This window comes from Panthera tigris, chromosome A3 (assembly GCF_018350195.1).
Source record: "Panthera tigris isolate Pti1 chromosome A3, P.tigris_Pti1_mat1.1, whole genome shotgun sequence".
NCBI classification, from domain to species: Eukaryota; Metazoa; Chordata; class Mammalia; order Carnivora; family Felidae; genus Panthera; species Panthera tigris.
In genome coordinates, this window is record NC_056662.1 from 26,204,958 (window position 1) to 26,225,636 (window position 20,679).

The following is a 20,679-nucleotide window of genomic DNA, read 5'->3' on the forward strand; positions in this document are numbered from 1 at the left end:
TGGGCGGCTCAATCGGTTGAGCATCCAACTTTAGCTCAGGTCATGATCTCACAGCTCAGGAGTTTGAGCCGTGCATTGGGCTTTGTGCTGACATCTCAGAGCCTGGAGCCTGCTTCGGATCTGTGTCTCTGTCTCTCTCTGCCCCTCTCCCACTCACATTTTCTTTCTTTCTTTCTTTCTTTCTTTCTTTCTTTCTTTCTTTCTTTCTCTCTTCCTTTCTTTCTTTCTCTCTTTCTCTCTCTCTCTCTCAAAAATAAATGTCAAAAAACATTTTTTAATAACATTTTTTTAAAAAATACCACCAACCCAAATAGAAAGATGGGCAAAGAATATGAACAGGTTGTTCTAAGAAATGCAAGTGACCGATAAATACATGATACACATACATATACACTCACACTGCCAAATGAAGAGAGGCAAAGGAAAATAAGAGATACTATTTTTCACCTCTCAGATTGGTAAAGACAGAAGAGATTGCTAATACTAAGCACTGACAAGCATGCCATGAAATGGGAATTGCCACCCGTCACTGGTGGCTGAGTAAACCAGTGCAGCATTTGTGCAGGGGGTTGGGGGGTTATCATTGTGAAAATTCAGAATCCTGATGATGATGATAAAAGCTACCATTTGCCAAACACTACCCCTCAGGAGGATATCCAGCTGCATTTTATGACCTAACCTCAGAAGTCATTCACCCTCATTTCCACAATATCTAATAGCTTGCACAGCCCTATGCATTGTGACCATTGTGACGGGGCACTAGGGCGTGATACCAGGAGGTGAGGATCACACGGAGCCATCTTGGAGGCTGGCCACCACAGTGTCCAATTTGAAAGGGGAAATTTGGTGTCAAATACTACATTAACCACACTCTTATTATCCACTTTGTAGATCAGGAAACTGAGGCTTAAAGAGATTTAAGTGTGGTGCCCAAAGTCACTTGAGTGTCAGAACCAGAATTTGAACCAGTCCCATTTGGCTAGACTCTATTGGACCTCCTCACTGGTCTCCCTGCTGTCACTCTTGCTTCCTTATAATCTCATCTCCTCTGATCTAAAAACATAATTCATATTGCATCATTTCCTCACTCTTAGAATAAAATCCACGTACTTTACAGTGGTGTACATGGCCCTGCATGCTTGGCCCTGAATACCCTCTCACCTTTATCCCCCCGACCCCGGCCCATCTTGCTCTGGTCACACTGCTCACCTTTCTGTTCCTCAGACATGCCAAGTCCCTTCCTACCTCAGGGCCTTGGCACCAGCTCTTCCCTCTGCCTGGAAGACTGTGCCCCCAGGTCTTCACCCAGTTGTCCACTTCAGCCACCCTGGGGTCAGGGCACACATTGGCTTATTCCTGAGAGGGTCCTTCTCTGACCACTCAGCCCAGAGCCCACCCTTGTCTCCACCCTCAACCCGTCTCCACTCAATCCCTCGCCCCGACTTCCTGTGCCTCTCCTTCGCCCCATCTCCATCTTACTCCTTGCTTCCAGGATCCAACCAGGATTCAAACTTTGCATTTAGTTGTTATTTCTCTTTACTCTCAGGGTTTAGAACACCCGAATTAATAACAATGAATCTTTTTGAAGAGTCCTGGACAGTCGTGTTGTAGAGAGTCTCTCTAGATTTCTTGTCTGGGTGTCTCTTCATAGTCAGATTCAGGTTATGCGTTTTGGAGAACACAACGTGGGTGATGATTGCATCTCTTCAGGAGGTGAGCACATCATGTCAGGTGGCCCCACTTCAGGGGGCTCCTGAATTTGATCGCATGGTTATGGGTGTCTGCCAGTCTCTCTATTGTGCAGGTACATGTTCTCTTCCATCATAAGTAAGTAATATATAGGGATAGATGGGTTTTTAAATGCTCTGAGATGCTTGAACGGTATCCTCTCCGATCAGACTAAGCTCCTGTTTTTCCTAATAGTAACAAACCCTTGATCCCCTTGGCCAGGTCCCTACTTGTGGGGGGGATGTCTCATGTCATATAGGAGTCTGTCTGGAGGAGTTTGCTGCTTAAGAAGTCCTATAGAGCAAATGCCCTGCCAATTGTCCACTTACAAAAACCCCTACTGTTGGGGCGCCTGGCTGGCTCAGTCAGTTGAGCATCCTACTCTTGATTTCAGCTCAGGTCATGATCTCACGGTTCATGAGCTCGAGCTCAGTGTGGAGCCTGCTTGGGATTCTCTGTCTTCCTTTCCCTCTGCCCCTCCTCCACTTGCTCTCTCTCTCTCAAAATAAATAAACATTAAAAAAAAAAAAAAAGCACCCACTGCTTGCAGAGCCTGACATGAAGGGGACATGAAGGCAGTACTGCCCTCTGAAGCAGATGGGAGCAGCCTTCCCTGCCATACTCTCCCACCAAGACTGGGGCCGAAAGAAGGAAGGTCGCATCCTTGGGAGAATTAGTGGTCAAGAAACTAGGTCATGCCATTCCTTGTTGGGACCCGTGCTGTGGCCACTTTAAGGATCGAGGGAGTTGTCCAAAGGCACAAGGACACTGAAAACAACCAGCACAAGGTTACTCAAGGAGTGGCCACTCCTGCAGGAATAAGGATCTGGGAGATTTCTGCAGGCTTCAGCACACATGAAAATTCACCTAATTTTCGGTGCTGCTAAACAGCCAGGTTTCTCTAGGGCTCCCAACTGCTTTCTGTGGGTTGAGTGGGGCTGAGGCTGTTTTATCTCAGGGATGGTAAATGAGTTCACATTTCATGCCTAGAGAAAATCACTGCTCTGCTCTCCTGGGCGGTACTGGCTCTCTTTTATTAGTCAGAAAGGAGGTGGGTTATCTGGGTTCAATTCCACCTTTGAACTTCAGCTGGATTTGGCTTTATATTTCAAGCCCAGATGTCCACCACTGCTGTGAAATAGTGAATCAGGCCAAGAGAAGTCAAAGGTCTCTAGAAATGTGGTGGGAAGAGATGGGAAATCCGGGCCTGAATTATCTCATTTTCAAAGTGAGGAAGGGCATTTCCCATGTTGGAAACGCCCGCATTTCCCTGGATGAACTGGAGAGTCATGGCCACTAATTAAAATTCTAAAAATCATTATTGGGCACCAACATGTGTGGACATTCAGGTGATGCAGCCTCCAGGCTGTCCCCACGACAATGGGCAAGAAGATCTATTAGAGAAAACTGGGAAGGGTGCATTGGTTTGAAAACACATTGGATTTTAGGAATAAAAGGCGCTAATGAGTAACATGCTTACACCCTCTTTTAAAAATAAAGTGTAAGTTCTATATTGACAAATCTTTAGCACGTGTGGGACAAGTCTGTCTGCCTTTAATTTGATATGTTGCCATCCTTCTATTTTTCTAAGGGGTGAATCCTGAGCTCTGAACCTGTGTTGTACTTCCCACTCACACCTGTAGAGGGAGCCTTGTTTACCTCGGATTGCTCACAATGCAAAGCTTTCAGTGAAAGAAAGAAAAAGGCTTTTAGAGAAAAAAAGTTGGAGGGTTAAAGGCAGTCTGTTTCAAAATTGCAAACAATCGAGATGGCTGTCTTGTTTTTTGTTTTTTCTTTGCTGTTCTACTGTGAATGAGTTGTAGCGTGAAGTCAGTAGAAATTGCCCTTCTTTTTCGGATGCGACTAGAGGGACCAGGAGGTGGGATCGTTGTTGGTATTTTTGTTTTGTTTTTTGGCCATTTCCTCACAGAATTCCACGAGGGCAGCTCCTTATCCCTGTTAAAGCACAAGCTTTTCCTGAAAGCTGATGCGTGGTAACGGAGGTTGTGAATCTGAGGAGGGGGACGTCTGCCCTTGACCCATCTTGTCTGTTGGGGTCTAATTGTGCTGTTTGGGGACAAGCGAGTTCTGTTCTAGGCTGAGTCTGAGGTTGCTCGCAGGTCCAGGGTCCTCCACCCCCCACCCCGCGACGCCCCACGCGGTCTTCTCCAGCACGCCAGGCGGACAAGGTCCGCCTGTGCGGAGGACGGCGTCTCAGATCCGCCTGGGTCTTCCCTCTCCTGCCACGCTGTGTCCCCGCGGACAGTACGCGCCCAGGTCTGGGATGGAGCAGCATTCGTGATGTTATCCTATTACTTTACAACTGTAGCTCGCGCGCCGTAAGGAGCCGGTACGGTGTGGTCTAGAGGAGCACAATGACCGGCGGGAGGAGTGGGTGGGGGTGGCCGGGAGGGAGCAGAGAGCGAGTCGGCGGCGAGCGCTCCCGATCGCAGAAATGTTTGGGTCGGACAGGTGAACGCATCTTGGAGTCCCAGGCGCCCGCCAGGGAGGAAGAAGGGGAGCATGGGAGGGTGTAAACTAAGTGGTGGGAAAGAGACAAAGGAAGAGTGAAGAGGCGAGATGGTACGGAATATAGGGAGGGGGAGGGGAGAGGAGGGGGCAGGGGGGGCAGCGCGCTAAGGACCCCGATCTTGAACTTGATCAAGAAAAGGGGGGCCCTGAGATAGGGGTGGGGGTGGGGGCGGGAGAGAGCCGGCCACGTGCCTGATTCTCCCAGACTAGGGTCTCGCTGAGACCGCCCGGGGACCCAGCAGCCCCGCCCAGCGAGGACCCGCGTGCCCAGGGAACCAGGGGACACGAGGAGGTCCAGGGCTGCCCGAAGGCCCCAGGGCGCGGAGAGTTCCTAATGGTGCCTGAGTCACTTTCTTTGGGCCAAGTCTCTCCTCTCCTGGCCTGAACGCAGAGAGCCGGCGGGCCGGGTGCCTCCCCTTCCAACCCCCAGACCCGAAGACTGCGGCCTCCAGGAGCGAGGGGCGGGCACACACCCCACCGCTTTCTTTCCGGGGCTCAGCCCCCAGCAAGAATCCTCCTCGAAGCGCTTCCCCCTTAAGAGCGCTCTCCCCCCGGAGCGCACGGCAGCGCGTCCAGTGCGCCCTCATCCCTCCCCCACTACCTGGCCCAGCACCCCCTCCTTCCACCTCCTCTCCCCCCTCCCCGCCCCCCGGCCTCTCCCTCCTTTCTCCTCTCTCTGGGTGCCTCCTTTTCCTCTCTCCCCCTCCCCCCGTGCCCACTCCTCCCTCTCGTCAGCCCCTCCACCTCCTCCTCCTGCTGCTCCTCCTACTCCCCCTGCGTGCGCCCTCCCCGCGCTCCCCTCCCCCCGGCCCCCGCCCCGTGCCCGGTCCCGCCCCCCCTCCCCCGCCTCCCCGTGCCCGGTGCCCCCCTCCCTCTTCCTCCCTCCCGGCCGCGGCGCCGCCGCCGCTGCCGCCGCCGCTCGCCTGGGCCCTCCCCCTGGCCACCCCCGCCCCCGGGCCGGGCAGTGACGCGCCGCGGCGGTGCCAGCCCCTCTCCCCGGGCGGCCGCGGCGGCAGCAGCAGCAGCAGCAGCTGGAGCTGTGGGGCTGTCACTGCCGCCCGCCCCGCTCACTCGCCGAGCCCGACCGCCGGTCTCCGCCTCGCCTCCCGCCCAGGTACGGAGTCCGACCCGGATCCCCGCGATCGGGCCGTTTCCGGGCCCCCGGCCGCCGCCCCCCTTCTCCCGCCGGTGCCGCCGGCCGTTGAGCTGCGGTTAAGGGGGTGGGGGAGCTGGGGGGTTCTGGGGAGGGGGACGCGGGGGAGCTTCCTGCGCCGGGGCTGAGGAGGGGGGCGCAGGGAAGCGGCTGCGCCCTGGGCGGAGTGGGCTGGGGCGGGGGGCGGGTGAGTGTGACCGAGTGGGGGGGGGGGACGGGCAGGGGAGGTGCACTCTAGGGGCTTTGGGGTCCCGGAGAGGTGTGCCTGGCGGCGAGTGCCGGGGGGCCGCCGGGCGCACCCCACTCCCGGGCCGTGCGCGCCGCCGGTCCTGGGGGGCGGTGATTGTGTGCGCTGCGCTGCGCCGCGCCGCGGTATTGTGCGGCGGCCACACCGTTTGCAGCGGGCTCGGCACCGCGTCCCGGGGAGGAAGGCGTTCGCAGGCGGCGGGGTGGGGGCCGGGCTCGGGTTGCCGCCACCGCGGCCGGCGAGAGAAGGGAAGTGGACTGTTTGGGGATATGAGGACGGGAAGCGTTGAGTGGCAGGGAGGGGCTCCCCGCCACGGCGCGGGGAGTTGAGATGAGGTTTGCAGAGTTGAGCCCACTTCGGCAGGCCCCTGTCCCTCCCCCGAGAGGACCGGGTGCCCTGCTCAGGTGTACCGTCAGAGCGGAAGCCGGGGGGCGGCGGCGGCTCCTGGCGAAGGGGCATTCCTAAATGAAGGGGACACACGGGGCGGGGGCAGCCGGCCGGAGTGAGGGCGCGCGTCCGCGTTAAGTTGAATTTACGCCTCCGCCGGCCACTCTCCGCTCTCCACCTAGCCCTCCTGGACCGGACACTTCTCGTGGGGCAGGGTGGGGGTGTGCCATCCACAGTTTTTATTCCAGCGGCTCGAGTTCAGAAATGACTCCCCCTCCCTGCTCCCACCTGGAGCAGCGTTTTGCCCGAGTCCGGTCGCCCCTACTGGGCCGCGCTTCCTGGGGGAAGTTCTCATTAAGCCTGGCTAATTAGCATTATTCCTGAAGAAAGGTTAAGGTTAGACCGTCCTTTTCCTTACCGGGAGGCCCACCCCCTTCCTCCCCATTCCCTTCTCCCTTCTCCCTTCCCCCTCCCCAAGAGCACAAAAGCACAAAAAGAAAGTGTGAAGAGGCGCAGATCAATGGAGAAGCCACAAACCCATTAATTCAAATGGAACCTTTTTCCCCCCTCTAAAACATTGATTTTTCTTTCTGTCTGCTCTGAGGGGAGATTAATAACCTCCTGATTTCACCTGAAATGGTGTTTGGACTCTGTGATTTCCTCCTCTTTCTGAGAAGGATTGTGGCTTGAAATAGATTCTCCCTTGAGATAAAGCCCTACTTATCCCAGAATCAGCTGGAAACCCCAGCCTGGGGCCCCCAGCCTACCAGGTGGGGGTGTGGGGAGAGGTGTTCAGGGGCTCTCACAGCTCCTCTGGGGAGAACCATCTGTGTGATGGGACTAGGGGTGCTGTCTGGCCCCCTGCTTCTGGACTGGAGGTTGGTTTGGGGAAAGACCCCTATATGGCCCAGGCCTCGGGGGTAGTTTAGTCCTTACATAGTAAATTACCCCTTCATTGGAAAACCATTAGGGCCCAAATGTGTCTTTAAATAATATCAAGCTCCTGTCTAATCCCATCTCAAGCTGGGCTTGTTTTATAGAGTAGGTTTTAAGACAGCACCTCCTCCCACACCCACTTTACCTCAACTGTGTGGCATGACCCCATTCAGCACCTTTCGGGAGCAGAACACCCCAGAACTTTCCTCCCAGCTGAGGAGGTGGATTTGGGGAAACTTCTGTGGCCTCAGCCACCCTGGGGCCATGTGGAGCTGGGCTGCCCTGAGTTTCTCAAGAACTTTTTTGTCTTGTCTGGGTCCTTTTCTTGGAAGGAAACTCCTGCAGGGGATTAGCTCAGAGTGGTTCCTCTCCAGCTCTCCTTTTGGCTGGAAGAACCCCGTCTGCTGCAACTCCTCTCTCCAGCCACCCTCTTAAAGAGACCCCTGTTAATGCCAGGGCCTGGGGTGTCAGTGAGGCCCTCATGGTGAGGAGTGCTGGGAAAACAGCCAGTTGCCTTTGCCTAGGAAACAAAAGCCCATTTTACACTCGACACACTAGTAGGAAGGTGTTGAAAATGCTCACTCCCAGCATTCAGGCCTTCGTGACAGCAAGGACAACAGAGCATCTCCCTATGTGTGTATGTATGTTTCTGACGGACCCTATGCGTGTGTGCGAGAACACCTGAAAGGTGTTAGGGGATTGGCTGCCTCAGCCCTCCCCACTCCACGTTTCCCAGAAGGGCTTGTGCTCACAGGACTAGTCAGCAGAGAAGGTATGTTAGCAGGAAGGAGTGGAATTGTGCAGGGAGTGTCCCCAGGAGGCTGGCCTCCTCCCCTGGTGGCCAGGTGGGCTCAGTGTGGAGCATGAAGCGGCAGCCTTGGGACCCCACAGCTCCCAGGAGCTGCGGCTCAGACCACCCTAAGATTTCATTTGTGCAATCCCTTCACTACTTTCAATCCTGGGGGGTTTTCATCTTCCATTAATAAGCCATCTGATGAACCGAAGGGGTTAAGTTGGGGTCAAATGCGGTTCAGTACCTTCTTGGCATGCTCAGAAGGCTGTGTGTGTAATGCTCGCTGACATGGAGACAAGGGGAAGAGTTGCCTCTTACTGAAGAATTCCAGGGCCCAGAAGGAACGTGCAGGTGTTCCAGAAGGAGGTGCTCACTTTCTACATCTTGGTGCCCGCCTCCTTGGGGTAGAGCTAGTGCTGGGGCAACTGTCCCAGCCTGGCGATCTTTCTGGCAGGAGCTTCAGCCTCTCATCAAACAGACTGTGGGGGCTAGACAGAGGGGTCTGTCTCCTGCCTGGCCCAGAAACACCTCTGGCACATCCCTGCCTCCCCTCCCCCACTCCCCTTCTCTGAAACGTACACCCAAGGCTCCTGGTCAGGGCTTATGGCTTACAATTGCACTAAATTCTCAGCAAATCCTCCTCTTTTTTTTTTTTTTTTTTTTTTTTTTTTCCCTCAAAGCAAGTGGTAGAGATAGAGTTACAGCTGAGAGGAAAGGCCTGGAAAATGTTGTGTGAGGCACGCCCCAGGATCCCTGTCCTGGAGGATGCAAATGGCTCAACTTCAGAGGCACCAGGAACCTAGTTCCCAAGAAATTGACCCCAGTTGTAAAATAATCAGGTTACTGATAGCACCTGCTCCTAGTTACCCGCCATGGATACAGGCGCGTTTCCACCATTTCCCCTCTGCTCTCCCGTTTTCTCCTCCTCCTAGGCTGGGCAGTGGTTGGTGCTAGTTTGCCTGCAGAGGAGGAAGGGCCTCAGAACCTGGGTGGAGAGAAACTGAACCTGCCCATGAATTTTGGACTGCAGATAAGCAGGGAGGGTTTGGTCCGGTTCCTCTCCTTCTGCCCAGAGTCAGGGCTCCAGGATTGGGGTGTGTCCTAGGGCCTGGCTGGGTGCTGCTCACCTGCTCCCCACATATTCTTAAGGTCCCCCCCTTCAGAAAGGCAGTGGTGCTATCACTTTGACGCCCACAATGGCTCAGGCCCTTTGGTGCTGAATGATGGACTTTTATCAACAGGTGGCAAGGCTGTAGGCTTCAAGGTGTCTGAGGTAAGAGGAGCTGGGGGAAGGGGGCAGCTGGCTGGTCACTCTCATGGGGTCTGGGGAGAAGTGGCCCAGAAAGACTGGATTGTATACACTCTTTTATTCTCTAATGAAAATTTCACTGAAGTTTGTTTACAGAGAGAAATTAGTAGATCAGATTCCCTTGAGAGTCCAGAAGGGAAAAGCAAGAGGGGCCTAACTCGTGACCTCTGGGTGAGCAGGGGGAGAACACCCTAAGTCAATCCACAGGCCCAAGAGCCTACGGCTCACAAGGCCGCGCTGGCCACCTCCTGCTGATCCCTCGGGAAAGGAGTGCATCGCCCGCCCCGCACAGTCATGGACGGTCTCAGAGCCGCGTGCACCGGCGACTGCCTGTGTAATTAGCCTGCTCCTGGAGCCTCAGCTCCATCGAGGGGGCGAGGTCGCGGCCTGCCCTCTGCGGCTGGGGGCTGCGCTGTAGCAGCCAGGTTGCAAAGGGGTCTGGGAAGGCTTCTCTCCCACAAAAGTAGCTGTGGCAGCTCCATCACAACATACTCGTTTTCTGTGTTTCAACCGGGTTGACGACGCTTGGTTTCTCCTAAAAAGCAGCTACAGCAGCGGTGTTGGAACCTTGCACGGAGCCACCGCCTTCAGAGCCAGGGGTCGTGCAGCAGACCCCATGGGCTGTGAGAACACTCTCCAGGGGAGAGCTTGGCGGTCCATCAGCGGCTCGGGAGGGGTCCGTAGCCCCTTTCTCCTGGCACTTAAGCGGGGCAGAATTTTTGGCTGGTGTCTCTCCGTAGATAACAAGGTCCTGAAGGAAAGGAGCCTTCGTTGTCTGTGCCCCCGGCACAACACAAGCACATAGTAGATGTTCAGAAAATGTGTGCCACTCATTGAAGAGAGGGAGCGCGTGTGGGAGTATGTGTAAATATAGCTCCATCTCCCATGAGTCTCCTGTGGGTCTCATCCTGAGACACTTTGTCGTTAAGGAGTCTGGCTCTTTCAGTTGAAGGGAGGAAGCGCGGTGTGGCGGCTCTGTGATGTGGGCTCTGGGCACAGACTGCCTGGGTTCAGAGCCCAGCTCTGCAGCTAGCTGTGGTGCCCTTGGGCAGCTGGGGTCGATCTCCGAGGGGCAGGTCCCACATCCTGAGACAGGCCTGACGTGGGCGCCTGCTTTTTTAATGGAGCCATGGGAGGGAAATCTCGTGAAACCCTTGCCCCCAAAGACCCCGCTGGCACAGTGGGCACTGGGTTTTCGCTGTCAGTCAACTTCAGTGTAAAGTTTTGCTCACCTCTTCCCACTTCGACTTGGCAGGGCAGGGAAGGGTGGAGGGGGTCATTCTGGTGGACAGTTAAGCGATCTGAGTCAGAGAAACCCTAGGCCCTGCGTGGGGTGGTTGGCATGTGCCACGGGGAGACGTTGCGAGGCCGTGTGCTGCCGCCAGCCTGCCAGCCACCATCCGGGTTTCATATGGTCTCCATTCGAGAACCGTGTGTGGCGGGACCGAGGCCGCCATTGTCCAACTGATGCCGCATCCTCCTCAAACGCCAGGATCCCGCCAGGCAGTTCAGCCAGTGCCCCGCGTCTCGCAGGCCTTGCGGGGGGGGGGGGGGGTCCGGGAGACACGCAGCCTCGTCCCCACCCTCGGAAGGACTTAGGTTCTCTGGGGAAAGTCAGGGCAAAGCCCAGAGTATGTTGACATGCCGCAGCTGAGGGGCGTGTGCCTGACTGCAGGGGGCTGCTGGTGTGGACAGATTGTGTAAGAGTGATGGAGACAGCCGGAGCTGGTGGGTGAGACAGGTACGCGTTCGGACTTTGCGCTGTGCGGTGCCACAGGCCGGTGGGTGTTCCGGGTGAGGGGGACAGCCTGGGCGCAGCCTTGTAGGTGGGAAGGATGGCGCGTCTGGGCCCCTAGGATTGCGCACGTCTGGCTCTGCCGCTTGTAAGCTCACGACCTTGGGCGGTCGCCCTAAACCCTTGGAGCGGCCGTTTCTCATCTGTAGAATGGGGCTGGCGACTACACCTGCCTCATGAGGCCCACAGGTGGGCCTGTGGGGAGGATGACCTGAGACGATCAAAGGGGAGCACTTGACGCCTAATGAACTTTGGTGTCTGTTCACGTTTTCAAGTTGGTGGAGGGGGGGTAGAGTGTGGGCACCTTGAGCGCTGCCCCCAGCGGTTCTGACTTTCCCCGCTCCTGGGTGAGGCGTGTGCTTAGTGGACCCGCTGCGGACAGCCCCGCCCAGGCTTATGCGCACCTTGGGAGGGGACACTCCTGTGTGGCGCTGCCGCCCCTGGCCTACCCCTCTCCTCCGGCCACAGTGGCCTCCTGGCTGCTCCTTGGACCCACCAACATGTGCCAGTGCCTGGAAGGCTCCCTGTGCAGACCCCTGCATGGTAACCTTCCTCACTTCCTGTGGGCTTCCTCTCAGATGTTTCCTAACCGGCGAGGCCCTCCCCGGCCACCTGATAAACACGGCCCCACGGGCCCCTCTCCCGCTTGCTCTGCTTCGTTCTGCTCCGGAGCCCATCACCACAGCTGTTACGTGTTTTTTCTGCTGATTATCCATCTCCTCCCCTGCGGGACAGGGAGTGCCAGGAGCATTAGGACTCTGTCCTGTCCACTGCTGAACTTCCCAACGCCTAGAAAGTGCTTGGCTCATAGTAGGTGTTCAATAAATGCTTGTTGAATGAATGCATGAAGCGTTTTGAGTAGATAGCGCTTCCGGATGTTAATAGATTCAGCCTTGTAAATCATGGGTGTTTCAACGACACCCAAGAGCCAGGAAAGGCCTTCCTACCTCAGGTCAGACCTGAGCACAGTGTGCTCTGGGCAGACAGGAAGGAGCAGGCGGCCCAAGCAAGGATGTGTCTGCCCCTGGCTCCCAGAGCCTCGATGGGCTCTGTGCCTCCAAGGGTCCACTCTCTGGCCAGCCACCCCTCTCACTCTTAGGTTCCGTCCTGGGGGGCCGCACGGGAGAGTTTTGTTGTCCCTTTGTGCCTTTTGTGCAGAGAGAGCCTTTTGACTGTGTGTGTCCCTCTGGGTGTGAGAACATAGTCTGAGTGAATGTGAGTGAGTGGGCTTTCACCCAAGGAAGACTGGGTGGATGTGCTTGTGCGTAAGGAGCAGGGCGGCCAGTGGGAGGGAGGCAGGGTGAGTGGAAGCGGGTGGGAGGGGAATAAGTCCCAAGAGGACACCTGGTCTCTGTCCCCTGAGGCTCTGGGTGTGCCTCGTGGGGACCCCGGAGCTGGGCAGAGCTGGTGTGGTGGATTTGGCCGCAGAGGGCACACACTGGCTGCACAGAAGCTGTAAATTCCAGGAAACTCCCTGCCAGCCTGCCATAGTGGGGGAGGGGTGGATAATCCACGCCGGTTCCCTAGCACTTGGAGAACAGATGTGTCTGCCTCAGGGACAGCCTCCGAAGAAAGTTCGAACCAAAGTGTGTTTGCTCATTATAAAAGAGTCGTTTGTGAGGGGCCCTGGAGAGGCTTTTTTTGGGGGGTGGGGGGCTCTGCCAGAGGTCCTTACTGGGGGCCCACAGATGCCATTGTATCCTGCTAGAGAGGAGAGGGGAGGGGGCAAAGCCAGTTGGGGGGGGGGGAGCTGCTGGGCCATCTTTCTTGCATTTTACAGCCAGCTCCCAAACACAGTTGCTTGCTGCTCCTGAAAGAGGCTGGGCCAGAAGGAGGTGGGGTCCCTTCCCACTGGAGGGCTGGATTGAAGGGGCCCCGCCCTGGGGGTTCCCAGATGACTGGCCAGGGGCTCACTGAAGCCAGCAAGGGGAGAGGAGGCAGGCGTGGTCCTCTCTAACAGGCCCTCCGGCTGTTTGGAAGGCCCTGGCGGCCCCCCAGGCCCTGGAGCCAAACCCCCTTTGCGGTCTGATCCGAACCCTCCTTGCCTGCCCCACCCCCTTCCTTCTCTGCACTTCTGGGGCTGGCCTTTTCAGCCCTGGAAGCTGCCCAAGAGCATATCTTTGAAGCACAGCAAAGGTTAGGAAGGAGGAAGACAGAAATGTCCTCTGGGTTGGGGGAGTGGGAGAAAGGAATTCCATGCATGCTCCATGGGAGCTGGAGTCGGAGGCAGTCCTAGTGGGGGCGGTCTGCTTGGCCTCAGCAGTGTCCGCATGTCTCGCTACCCGCTTTTGGCCACCCGTCCCTGTGCACAGCGAGCCCTCTTCCCGGGGCTGCAGGCGGGGAGTGGTGGCCCTTGTTTACAGCGCTTGCTTCAACCTTGGCTCACAAGGGTAAGAGCCAGGCCCTGCTATCCGCCCCTCCAGGATGCAAGACCTCATAATTGTCTTCAATTACAGACAGCGCCGGCCCTCAGCCCTGGCTTCCGACAGGAACCAGAGCCCGAACCGCTTGCACGGGGGGCAAGGTTTGGGGGTTCCCTGTGGCCTTTGGAGGCTTCCAAATGCCCACAGGCCCTAGGGTTCACCCAAAATGCTGCCTTGGGGCTGCACAGAGCCTGTCCCTGTTGAAACATCCACCTTCTTTGTCCCTGATCAGGATGAAACTTCTGTGAGCAGTGAAGATTTTGATATGAACGACTCCACATGGATGTCAGCTGACCCACACCTGGCCTCCAGCCTGAGTCCCAGCCAGGACGAGAGGATGCGGAGCCCTCAGAACCTCCACAGCCAAGAGGACGGTGAGTGTCTCTTGGTGGCCAGTGAGGAAGGCGCTGTGCCTGCCTGCAGGGGCCTAGAAATCTGGGCTGTGGCCTGGCGAGGGGTCCTACTGGAGGGCCTCAGCATCTCCACCAGCACTCCAGCCCCCGGCTGCAGGGAGAGCAAGTCCTCCCAAAGGTAAACGGAGAGAGCTCTCAGGGGCTGGCAGCCTGACAGGCTGTCCTGCCTGTCTGTTTGCCCTGACGCTCACAGGCTGGTAGGATATGGATGTCGAAATTACCGTGATTCAGGTCTGGGAAGGCTAATAGTTGCCTGACCCGGAAGAGTTCAGCTGCCCAGCAGTGAAAGCAAGAGTTAGGCTTCTGCAACTCAGCATGAGGCTATAGGACAGGGTCCCTGCCTGTCACCTTGTGAGCCAGCAGGCAATAAGCTTGTCCACTGTGTGTCCCCAGGCCCTTGTGATAAGAAGTGGCCCAGCTCAGGAGCCGTCTGGCCTCTTCCCTGGCCCCCACTGCCCTCCAGGGCCAGCCAGGCAGCTTCCTGTGGCCTCCCTCGGAACGGAGGCCTTCTTCTTGGCATGGGAGTCTTGGGGTCAGAAGTCAGATCCCAGGGGTCCACTCTGGAGCACCTGTGTGAAACCCCCAAGGGGCTGGGGCTCTGAGACAACAGTGCCTGTGTCAGTCATGTGCAGTTGTGGGACCCGGGTGGCACCTGTGGTCAGTGTCTCTGGTGGGGCTCTGGGTTCTGGGGAGGTGATTGGGGGGCGGGGGCTGAGCCCAGGGCTGAGCCTCAGAGATCTGGGGTGTAGAACCAGCAATTAGGAAGGGTCAAAGGTCGGGCCTGGAATGCGGGAGGGAAGTGCAGGGTTAAAAAGGGGTGTAATGTTAACTCTGTGAAACGGGTTAGCCTTAAAGAGTAAATAAGGGGTAGGAGCCTTGCAGTTTGGGTCAAAGTTCGTCTCCATGGCAGAACCCGCGCGCGCCTGCCTCCCGACTGCCCTCACAGGCCTGAATCCGGCTTTGTCTGGGAGGAGACCCAGCCTGGAGGCAGCTGGGGAAGCTGGGCTAGGGGCTGGGGAGCCCAGAGGGTGGTTCTGCCGGGCCTGGAGTATAAGGCTGCTGGGAAAGAAAAGACTTTTGTGCCCTGACACCTCGTGAGGTCGGCACGACCCCCTCGTGCTGTGAGCCTCCCCACCAGAGCCTCCCAGGCCAGTAACCGCCTCCCAGTATTCCCACAGGGTGGGGGCAGCCACATGCTGCTGGGGGTTCTGGGGCTCGGAAGTGCCCAGCAGCTGACCTCCCTTCTCATCTGAGCCCATCAAAGGCCACGCCCAAAGGCCACACCAAGGGCTGTGCCAGCAGAGCTCAGCCAAGGGCATAGGGTTATACCTTCCCAAGAAGGATCCAGAACATTTTTTTTAAAAACTCAGAGTAGTAGGACTGAATGGGGGCCATATTCCCGCAACTCACTCTTGAAAAAGTCTTATGTTATTGTTGCTCAAAACCGTCCTTTAGCAGTCTGATTTTTGTTGGAGACATCTCCCAGGGAGACTTGGCACTTTGTGGGGAGTTTCCAGGCTCAGGTAGCAGAAGGGAGTATTTCTGTGGGGGTCGCAGGGATTCTTCGGCATCATTTGCCCCGCTGCCCGGGGCTTGGCCGGTCACGAAGATGAAGCAGAGACCGGGGTCGGCACATCCTGCAGGTGGTCCCACAAGAGCTTCCCAGGGGGAGCCGGCCTGGGTGTAGTCCTGCAGTCCCCCCGCCCCTCCCGCCGCCCCAGGCCTTCCTGGTTGTGGGCACTGGGCTGAAGCAGGCTGGCCTGCTGACAGTGCCAGGGTGTTTATCAGGGCAGGCAGCCCGAGCTGGAGACAGGGAGGACGGTGTTGACTGTGATACCATCAATTTAATTATTTAATCAGAGGCTGTGTCTGGAGGCTGTGGGCTGATGTGCTGGCCAGAGGCCGACCGAGACCCAGTGCGGGGGGTCGCAGGCCTTGAGAAGGCCTGGTTGTCTGGCCCGGTCTCTGCTGCCCCTGCTGGTCCGGGATCTATTGGTGACTGCTGTGTTTCTCCAGAGCAGTGGGTTCCCGTAGGGTTTTGGCTGGGTACAGACCTGGCCTAGAGCCCTCCTCCAGCCCCCCAGCCCCCACGGTGGCACGCAGCCAGCTCCCCTCTCTGAAGGTGCTTACAGTGCAGACACAAGCCGAGATCCTGCTCCCATCAGTGAATCAACGGGAGACCATCAGACTACGGGGTGTTCTCATATCCCCTGTTGTTAACGAAGGACCGGGGTGGGGACGGGCCAAGCAGAGGCTCTGGTCTACCCTGGACTCCGAACCTAGCCACAACCCTCCGTGGTGGCTTGCTGTGTGGTCTCCGGCCCTCGGTCCTCCGCGGAGCTGGCAAATTGGAAAGATGAGGTCTAAAGCCCCCATTGTGAGTCCTGCAAGGCACAGACCGTGTCAATCTTGCTCTCTACTCTGTCCCCAGTGACTCCAGCTGTATGCTTGGCACGTTATAGGGGCCTGCTGAATATTTGTTGCCTGAATGAATAAAGAAGCAGACATTCATCAAGACCTACCTCTGAGCACACCATCCGGAGGGGATATAGGCCCACCCTTGTTGGGGACCAGTTGGGTTCTTTGTTCCTGAGGATATCCCCAATCTGAGCACCTGGGTCTTTTCCCTTAGCCAGAAAGTGTGGGGCTTCCAAGGCTGTCCCAGGGAGTGCACCACTCGTGCTGGCCAGTGATGCGGCCCAGAACCATTTCGGGAAGCCAGGTAGCTTGCACACATTCACACCTGTAGGTGTATGTGTTGGGCCCTCCTCTTTCCCCTCCTCCTCCTCCCCCCTGCCCCCCGCCTGCCTTCACCACCCCCTCTTCTCTCCTTCCCTTTTCAAATTTTAACAAATGCAGATGAAGACTGGGTCTTGGCGGGCCAGGTCCCCATGCCGAGACCAGAAATGAATTAGCACACCAGCTTTCACCCCTGGGAGCTTGCCTCTGAGATGTGCAGGGAGTGGGAATGCACTCGCCCTGAAACATGCATGGTTGTGCTTTTTCCCCCAAGCCCGCCCCTGCCTGCAAGGATGTACTTCACGGATCTCTTTTCTGGGCGCTGTTCCTGGCTCCCTGAAATCACAGCAGCAGACACTGGGCTGGGGTGGGGGAGGGACACACCACGCACAAAGTGCTTCCCTGCTGGGGGCTTTCGCTGCCGTGGGTGAGCATACACTCTTGTCTCACCTCATGAGACGTAGGAGATGATGAAGAGAATTTGGGTGATCTGACCCTTCTCACGGTAGTGCCGAAGGAGGCTGCCCTCCTGTTTCTGCCTTGGCAGGTATTGGCCATGTGTGAAGTTCCCCAGAAGATGGGGGAGGGGGGAGCCTGGGAACCAGAGGAGCCTCCCCTCACGTATTCGAAGCACTGGCTTCTTGGGGCCAGAGTGATCCAGGCTGTTTCCGCTGTGGCCTCTTGCCCACGCGTGGCCGAGTCTTTTCCAGACCTGCAGCTAGGCCCTATCTGAGGCTTTGGCCTATGAGTCCAAATGGAACTCTGTGTACATCACAGGTGACTGGAAAGACACTTGGTTCAGGGGGTGCCTTCTGGGGTAGAGAGAAGACGCCTGGGAGAAGCTAGCTGTTGAGACTTTGTCCAGAGACACTGTAGTCTGGAGTTGACTTGGGACCAGTTTGTCAGTCTGTAGTCATGTCCCGTCGGTGGGATTATCTGCCTAATGTCCATCTCTCCCCCAGAGAGCATAAGCACCCTGAAAGCTAGGACCCCAGAACCCAGCACAGAGCCTGGCACAGAGCAGGTGGGGGTAATGGTCTGTCAAATGGATGCTCGAATGAAATGGTGAACAAGAGCACACACATGGGCAAGGCAAGCCCGCAGGTCCCCCAGGCTTCAGATGCCGGCCAGGCCAGGGTCCCAGGGGGCCGTGGGCGGGCCAGGCAGTCTGGGCTGCAGAGGGCGGGGCCAGGCCAGGGCCTGCTCCTTGATTTCTCCTTGATGTGCTTCACTGGCCTCTTGCTCTGCCCCTTCCTGAACGGAAAATGTGAGGCCTGGCCTCCAGAAGGGATGCAAGGGGGTGGGGAGCGGACATTACTCACCTCTCCGGCAGACAGGAAGCCAGCGCCAGGGGAGAGCAGAGGGTCCCGCTTCCCTCTTCCTGCATGGTCGTCTTCCTGCAGGATTGTGGGGGTGGGGATTGCCGGCCAGGGGCTGTGTGGTGTCCTGGGGCATTTCAGGGCCCCTTGTATGTGCCTCTCAGACGAGACCGCTCCTATAGGCCCACAGGACACCACACTGGACCTCTCTTCTTCCCTCCCTCCGGTGACCCGGTGCCGGCACTCCCTTCCTGCAGATGGGGAGGGTTTGGAGCCTCCCCTCTGGTGCCCATGACCAAAGGCACTGGCAGGGGTGGGGTGGGGGGGTGGTCTTCAGTTCTTTCAGGACTCTTATCAGTTTGGTCATGGGAAGATTGAGCCCCTGTTCCTGCCTTTCAGAAGTCAGGCAGAGAGGGACAGGCACAAGAATGTGGGATCCCTGCCAGGCTGTAAGCCTCCTGAGGGCAGGTGTGCCTCTGTAGAAACCTATCTTAGGTTTCCCCTGGTTTCACAAATATTACATTTATTGTAGAAATTTTAGGGGGAAAAATGGAGCAAAAGAAAAGAAAAAAATACCAATATTTGGGGCATATTTTTCTCAGTCTTTTCTTTGCATATAATAAAAGTCTTGTTAAAAAAAAAAAAAGGCAGGGGGATTATGTAGTGTTGCAGCCACCTTTTCTTCTTAATGTTATTTGCCTCTCCTGTCAGTGATGTGGCATTTTTTGAAGACTGTCCAGTCATTCTAGTGACTGGAATCCCCATTCCCAAGCCTGCTGGGTGCTCAGAGCTATGACCATGCCTTTCCTACAGGGAAGGACATGTCCTCTCCTGAGGGGGAAGTAACTTGCCCAGACCACAAGTCTCTCTGACTCTGGAGCCAGCGTTTGGGCCACTTGTGGGGAAGGACATTCGAGTTCCTCTTTTTCATTGTTTCAGACAGCGCCACGGGGGGCATCCTCAGGGTCAGGGCCCTGCACCGGGATGAGTGTCCTCTTCTGGATGTTACCCCCAGCTCTGACCATGGAGTAGCAGCTCAACCAATGGCTGTTGAGCAGCTAGTGGCAGAGATGGGGGACCAGAGGAGGCCCGTGGGAGCAAGCAGGCTGTGTTTGGTGTGATGTTGAAGGCAGGCACAGGGGGCCTGAGGCGTGCCTGGGAGGCTCAGGTAGCAAGCACGTCTGTGCTCCTCCCAGGGAGGAGGCTGGGCAGGGCAAAAGGTGCTGAATGCCAGGGCTGGGGGTTTCCTGGGTCACATGTCTCCAGAAGCTCCCCAGGACTCCAGCCTCCAAACAGGAGAGACGGGGCAGGGAGGCTGCAGCCAGGAGGATGGAGAGAGCTGGGGCCATGTCTGTGGGCCAGGTCTCAGTTGGACGTGGCCCCCTGCAGGCAGGCCCTGGCACTGTGCCATGGGTCTCCTGAGCTGGTTCTGGCCAGTCCCGTCCCTGCCCGGTGGTCCTCGGCAAGTCATTGGCTCTGATTCCTGGCTTCTGCTGACGTAGGACAGGCTAATGTGACCATTAGCCCTGAGGTCCTTGGGAGCTCTTTGAGAGAAGACCGAGGCTTCTTGCCTGCTGACAAGTAGGGCCTCTACCGCCCAGAAACGCAGCCCGGGCGGCAGGGGCTGTCCCCTGGGGAGCAGTGGGGCTGTCCCTCCTTTCCTCACCAGCCGGGGCCTCTCTCAGTGTGCCTCCCCCACCTCCCTGCAGCGCAGTGTGCAGGGGAAGGGGGCGGCCGTAGCCCTGCTGCCCTGCCCCAGGCTCGGTCCTGCCTCCACTCGCAACTCCTCGCTCCTTGCTGTGGGGCCTGGGGCAGTGATCTGCCCTCACTGGACAGAGAGATGAGAGCTGGGTGAGGCAGTGACAGAGCTTAGCGCAAGCCTGGGACGGGAGAGGCTCAACAAATGGGTGTGGGGCCATTTCCTCATAAGTGGCCAGCCTGGTGCAGGGGGCTGTGCTGGAGGGCCGGGCACCCGGGCTCACTGCCAACTGGCACGCGCGGGCTGAGGGGCTGTTGGCAGGTCAGGGCCTCCCTTGAAAGGCTGAGGGGTTCTCCTCACTGGTCCCAATTTCTAAACTCTTCACCAGCCTCACTTGGTCCCGTCCAGTCTATCTGTTCAGGTCCCTCTGGGTCCCGTCTGCCACATGATCCCCGTGTGGTCCTGACCACAGCTCCCTTACAGCATCACACCAGTGTTCCTTGCTCCTGCTCTACCACACACACACACACACACACACACACACACACACACACACCCATCCATCCATCCATCCATCCACCCACCCACCCACCCACCCACCCAGAGCCTTGCTGCTTTGGAAAGAGCTGGGATGGGAGGTCAGGTACTCACAGCTTGTCCTGGCATCTTGTGAACTCCTGTCACACACTCTGCTCATATGTGCCAGGGACCCTGAGTCCTTCAAGACCCTACCTCTGGATCCGCCTGACCCTGTCTCCAAGCTTCCACACAGGCAGGTAGCTAGGCAGGCAGCTGTGAGATTGTTCCGCTGTCCAAGGAGAAGGCTCCTGGGCACTGAGGATGCCACGGGAGGGTTCCCGGCAAGGGGTGGATGCTGCTCGTGCAAGGGAGAGGACAGGGGCCACCCTGCTAGTGGGGAAGGGCTCCGTAGGAGTTAGGAGCAGGCCATTCGGGCTCAGACAGTCCCCAACACCACCCCTGTGCTCCGGATACTTAGTGTGCTCGTGGATGGTGCCCGCCCTCTGGCAGGCCCACTGCTGGGGTTGGAGCTTTATGGTTTGCTTACACCTGACTCCCTGGGGACCCCAACGCTCATGGTTGCGTGTCCGCCCTGGTCACTGTCACATTGGGGGAGGATTGTGGCCCCTTCACCGTGGCCAACTGGGGATGGCTTCTGAGGGACTTGTCCTGCAGTGAGCTTTGAAA

The 20,679-nt window shown here is 57.2% G+C and overlaps 1 protein-coding gene across 10 annotated transcripts in view; it reads left to right on the forward strand.

The window, feature by feature from the left end:
• NOL4L (nucleolar protein 4 like) overlaps positions 1-20,679 on the forward strand; it is a 126,954-nt gene that overhangs the window by 84,637 nt on the left and 21,638 nt on the right. For 8 of the 10 annotated variants that reach the window (XR_006215519.1, XM_042980646.1, XM_042980651.1 and 5 more), the window contains one exon: positions 13,536-13,677. Coding sequence is in view for 9 of the 10 variants with exons in the window: in XM_042980646.1 (XP_042836580.1) it covers positions 13,536-13,677 (142 nt within the window). In the remaining variant the exon portion in view is untranslated. Of the gene's footprint in view, positions 1-5,194; positions 5,375-13,180; positions 13,271-13,535; positions 13,678-20,679 lie in introns of those variants that run through there. The other 2 variants (XM_042980652.1, XM_007073560.3) reach the window with 2 other exon arrangements.